General features: G+C 40.2%; 1 protein-coding gene across 1 annotated transcript; it reads left to right on the forward strand.

Annotated features, from left to right (window-relative positions):
* Positions 1-315: 315 nt before the first annotated feature.
* On the forward strand, positions 316-5,231 carry LOC137721814 (SNF2 domain-containing protein CLASSY 4-like). The gene is made up of 3 exons (XM_068460823.1): positions 316-2,149; positions 2,350-2,508; positions 3,315-5,231. Exons 1-3 carry the CDS (start codon positions 344-346, stop codon positions 5,229-5,231), a joined length of 3,882 nt encoding a protein of 1,293 aa, XP_068316924.1. The 5' UTR covers positions 316-343.
* The last annotated feature ends 243 nt before the right edge of the window (positions 5,232-5,474 follow it).

Genomic DNA, 5,474 nt, shown 5'->3' on the forward strand with positions numbered 1-5,474 from the left:
TTTTGTATATTTTTTGTGTTCGTGTGTGTGCGATTTGATATTAAATAGCCAAATTTCTGGAAATCTTGCATCTTTGGTGAAAAAGTTTGTATCTTTGGGTTAATAACTTAAAGCTTACTTCTTTTCTATTCATTCAAGATCTTTCCTATTCTGTTTCTGTGTGTACACACACATATATATATATATATATATATATCTGTGTGTGTGTGTGCGCGCGCGCGCATGTGTTGTAAGATTGTTGTGTGTGCGCGTGTTTCTGGGTTTTGGAGAAAGAAAAGGCTGATTTTTTTGGGGGAATTTTCATGTTTTAGGCAGAAAGGGTGGAAGCTTTGGACTTGTTAGGATGGACTACAGCTTGCCAGTAGCAAAGAGAACCAGGCGGGGCCAAGAGTTGTACTGGAAGGAGTTTTATGAGAACTGGAAGAAGAATCGTACGGGTGACAAGGCCAGTGTGAGTCACCCCGAAAGATATGTGAAAGAAAAGAATGCCCAGAGACAAAAATCCATTCATGGCTCGAAGAAATTGTCACCTGGAAGTTCAGCGGAGCACGTGTATGTACATGATTCTGATGAAAGTGAGGAGGAGGCTAGAGCCTATGCATCACTGGATGTTTCTGATGAGGCTGAGGAGGCCAATGCAAAGCCACCCACGAGAAGTAAACACAATAAAAGGCTTGGGAAGCGAAATTCCAGCAACGGGTCTAAGAAATGCATGTCCCGTTGTTCTATAAAATCCGAGTCTATAGAGGTTTCTGATCATGGTGAGAAGATCACTGCAGGTCCTTCCACAGGAGCTAAAAAATGCCAAAAAATGGTTGGGAAACGAAAATCCAGTAGCGGGTCTAAGAAATGGAGGTCCAGATGTTCATTGAACTTTGAGTCCATGGATGATTCTGATGATGGTGAGGAGGCCGCTGCAGCTCCCTCTAGAGGAGCTAAACGCGAAAAAAAGGTTGGGAAACGAAAATCCTGTGAAGGGTCTAAGAAATGGAGGTCAAATTGTTCAATGGACTCTGAGTCCATAAATGATTCTGATGATGGTGAGGGGGCCACTGCAGGTCCCTCTAGAGGAGCTAAACACGAAAAAAAGGTTGGGAAACGAAAATCCTCTGGAGGGTCTAGGAAACGGAGGTCTGGTTGTTCAATGGATTCTGAGTCTATAGATGTGTCTGATGGTGGTGAAGGTCCCAGTGTTGAAATCATTGGTGAAGATTCATGTGGAGAAAATGATAACGATCAAATGGGTTCTATTGATGTACAAAGTGCAGGATCGAAGAATGGAAAAACATCTGAATTTGGGGAGAAAACTGAGAAATGTGGTCCACTTGATTTGGAGGATAGTGATTCTGATGTGGTGTATTTAGGTGAAGAAGGAGTTGGAGAAGGAGGAGGAGGTTTTGTTTCTGATAGCTCATATGAAACAGATACCCTCCTGTCTAGTGAAGAGGAAAGCGCTCATTCGGATGATGAGGATTATGACCCAGAAGAGTCAGAAAGTTCTGAGTTTTTTGAGGAGTCGAGTTCTTCTGGCAGAGACAGCCAACAGAGCGATGAACATGATGTTGAGGTGAATATCCAAAGAATTGATAAAGGGGATGCTAAGGCGAAGAAACTGGAGAATGTAAATGAAAGGGAGCAAAAAAAGGGAAGCAGGAAAGCCAGAAAGCGGGAAAGTGTAGAGGATAATGTTGAGGTGATGAAGGTACATAATATTGATGGAAGGGAGGTTAAAAAGGGAAGTCGCAAAGAGGGAAAGGGAAAAAGTGTTAAGGGTGGTGCTGAGGTGAAGAAGTGGCAGCATGTTGGGAAACAGGAGAATAAAGGGCATATGGAGAAGCTGACTAACAGACAGTCCATGTGGGAAACCAAACACTGCAATGTTTTAAATGTTCTTGTGGATTCCATCTATGAGAAGGAAGAAATGCTACAGGAAGGGTCAGATACACTCGGGAATGAAGCTTTGAAAGATGAAAGAAATCCACCAGTAGCTCAAGTTACCACTCTTCCACTGAAGTTTACTTTTGGATCTACATCTATGCAGCCAAGTGTACCAAAGAAGCAAGAAATGGATCCAGAAGAAAAAGAACTTTGGGATTACCTTGACTTTGATCTCAAATCTTGTGAAATTGGTTCCACTGAATCACATGAGGTGGTTGGCATAAACGCATTGTTCCCATTCTGATAGTCGTTAGTGTTGTATAACCTAGTAGTGCGCATTTTCGCTTTAGGCGTTTAACAATCATTATTAGTTGTTAAATTTATTCAATGATCTGATCAGTTTCTTCTACATGCATAGCTGAGTCATTATTTGTTTAGTTTTGATTGTAAGTGAATGTTTTTGATTGGCAGGTTGAGAATCAAGATCCACTCCCCACTGTTTGTGAAGAGAATGCAGCTGCCCTTTGTAAGCGAGGGATTCATCAGCTTATGCTTGATGAAGAGATTGGAAGCAGATGCAGATTTTGCTCTTACTTAGATCAGGAGATCAAGTATATTGTACCAGAATTTGTAAGTTTATGCATGTCCCTTTTAGTTAAGTCCTTTGTTTTTTATCATGTCCTGTAAAACTTAGATTATAGTTAATTCTTATGGTAATGCTGAATATAGAGCGTCATGTATTGTTTGCAAAATTCTTTAGTTTGCATCCTTTGTTGGCAATTTTATTCATATATGTTTTTGAGAATAGAGCAAGGGATTGCTTACTTAGGCGGGATTTTATTTATCTTTTGGTTGGAGGGATTTGGAATGAAACTATGCTGTGTTTTATAACCGGAAAAAACTACACTAGGTATCTGTTCCTTCTACTGTAACTTGAGTTGGCTCTTAGAGCAAACTGACAATGCAAGTTGTTGATCCAATTGTTGTCCTTTTGTTGTTATTTGTTTTCATTAGATTTTTGTTGTTTTTTAGTTTACTTGGGTACTCAAAGCTTTTGGTCTTTAACTTGACAGTGCTTTATGTTTGGGTATACCTAACTTGAAATTTTTTTCTTTCTTTAGAACTAGGATTATTATTGATCTCATTGCTGATGCATTCATACTTCTAGAAGCTGCAACTTGTTGGTTTTAGTCATTCAAATTTTCAAGTTAGTTAAAAAAATATTATTGGAATGTTTCTGGCCAATGCGATATGTTTTTAAAGAATTTGTTGACTCTAATCAAGGATACGCTTTGAATGATTTAACATGTAGGGTTTAATTTTCAGTTCGTGATTATTTTCCTTGTCTGCTTTCTTGTACTGCATGCTTTTCAACATAGTTATCATGATTTGGCATTTCAGATATGTGATTGTTCCCTTGGTTATGCGCATTCCAGGTTAAGTACCCTTGCGAAAGATTTGGTGCAAGAGTCTCTGAACCAGACAACCTGTCTATCTTTGATGAGCTTCAATCTCTTGACTATGGTGATCCCCATTCTGGCTGCAGTTCTCACGTTCATGCTGAAGGCACAGTGTGGGACTTCATTCCAGGTGTTAAAAGCAGTATGTATTCTCATCAGCGTGAAGGCTTTGAATTCATCTGGAATCATATAGCTGGTGGAATACATGTTGAGGAGCTGAAAAGAAGAAGCAGTGATTATTCTGGGAATGGATGCATAATTTCACACGCTCCTGGAACTGGAAAGACACGGCTAACCATTGTCTTTCTCCAGACATACCTGAAGTTGTTTCCAAAGTGCAGGCCACTTTTGATAGCTCCTCGCAGCATGCTGCTAACTTGGGAAGAGGAGTTCAAAAAATGGGAGTTTGACATTCCTTTTCACAATCTAAACAACACGGAGTTATCTGGTGAAGAAAACGAAGCAGCTGTTGATTTGATGATGAAAATTGATGGCCCGAAAAGCATAAACAGAGTAAACAACAGCAGAATGTTGAAGCTGTATTCCTGGGCCAAGGAAAGAAGCATCCTGGGAATCAGTTATCACTTGTTTGAGAAGCTTTCTGGGGCAGATCATTCTGGAGCCGAGAAAAAAGGCCTAGCTGAGGTAATGAGGGATATCCTTGTTGAGTTTCCTGGTCTTGTAGTATTTGATGAAGGCCACACTCCTCGGAATAACAAAAGTCATATTTGGAAGGCTTTATCAGAAATCAAAACTAAAAAGCGGATTCTTCTGTCCGGAACTCCTTTCCAGAATAATTTTCAGGAGCTCTTTAATACAATCTGCGTGGTGAGGCCTATGTTTGCAGCTTCAATCGACTCTGCTAAATTCACTGGAGATTTTCTCAGATCCCGAGCCCGAAAAAGCAACGTAGAGAAGTGGCAGTGGACTTCTGTGGCCAATTGTAGTGAAAAAGTTGCTGATGAAAAAGAACAACATGCTACAGAGGTCAAAGAAAAGATTGCCCCGTTCGTCAATGTCTACAAGGGTTCTGTACTGCAAGATAGTCTTCCTGGGTTAAGGAACTCCGTTGTTGTTTTACACCCGATGCAGCTACAGAAAAAGTTTCATCAGAGAATTCAAGGTGTAAAGGAACAATTTCAATATGAACACTTGGAAGCTATAAATTCCATTCATCCTTCCCTCTTGCTTCACGAAGATGCATTTTCTGGTGATTGGGATAGGTTAAAAGAACTGAAATTGAATCCTGATGCTGGAGTGAAGACAAAATTTTTGATGGAACTCATTCGTCTCAGTGATGCTTTGAATGAGAGGGTTCTTGTTTTCTGTCAGTATATTAGTCCATTAACTCTTGCAAGGGATCTTCTGAGATCTCAGTTTCACTGGAGTGAAGGGGAAGAAGTGCTCTATATGGATGGAAAATGTGATATGAAGCAGCGTCAGTCTTCGATGAAAATTTTCAATGACCCATCCAGTAAAGCAAAGGTTTTACTAGCTTCAACTAAAGGATGCTGCGAAGGCATAAGCCTAATCGGAGCTTCAAGGGTTGTGTTGCTCGATGTCACTTGGAATCCATCGGTGGAGAGGCAAGCAATATCCCGTGCCTACAGGCTGGGGCAGAAAAAAATTGTCTATGTGTACCACCTCCTCATGGATGGAACGAATGAAGAGCACAAATACCGGCGGCAAGTGGACAAGAGCCGTTTGTCTGAGCTGGTATTTTCTGATTCGGACAGGAATGATTCTCTCGAGAAGAAAATCCAAGCCGTTTCTGAGGATAAGATTTTGGAGGAGATGGCTCAACATGAGAAACTGAAACACATATTCGAGAGCATAGCTTTGCTGCATGAAGACATATATTTTGAGCAGCTAGGCCTTTCAACTTTTGGTTAAACCATAGCGGCTGTTTCCCACTTAAGTTTATACAGGGATTTTGATTTTATTCAATATCTGATCTAGGTGTAAAGAAGAAAGGCATAGATAGATGATGATGCACATGAATTCTCTCTTAGTGAGAATTAGCAAAACTTTTGTGACAATGTTTTGGAAATTGAGAATGTATGTGATGCAGATTGCAGAAACTAGTTGTTGAGTCCTGACAGACAATATAAAGTTTTTTGGCATATTTGTCATGAA

Source organism: Pyrus communis, chromosome 17 (assembly GCF_963583255.1).
Source record: "Pyrus communis chromosome 17, drPyrComm1.1, whole genome shotgun sequence".
Classification (NCBI taxonomy): Eukaryota; Viridiplantae; Streptophyta; class Magnoliopsida; order Rosales; family Rosaceae; genus Pyrus; species Pyrus communis.

Excerpts from the sequence above, each read along its gene's own strand:
- LOC137721814 (XM_068460823.1), top strand. The coding sequence starts at position 344 with ATGGACTACAGCTTGCCAGTAGCAAAGAGAACCAGGCGGGGCCAAGAG. Across the intron at positions 2,150-2,349 it reads GTTCCACTGAATCACATGAG|GTTGAGAATCAAGATCCACT; the intron begins GTGGTTGGCATA and ends TTTGATTGGCAG. Across the intron at positions 2,509-3,314 it reads AGTATATTGTACCAGAATTT|GTTAAGTACCCTTGCGAAAG; the intron begins GTAAGTTTATGC and ends TGCGCATTCCAG.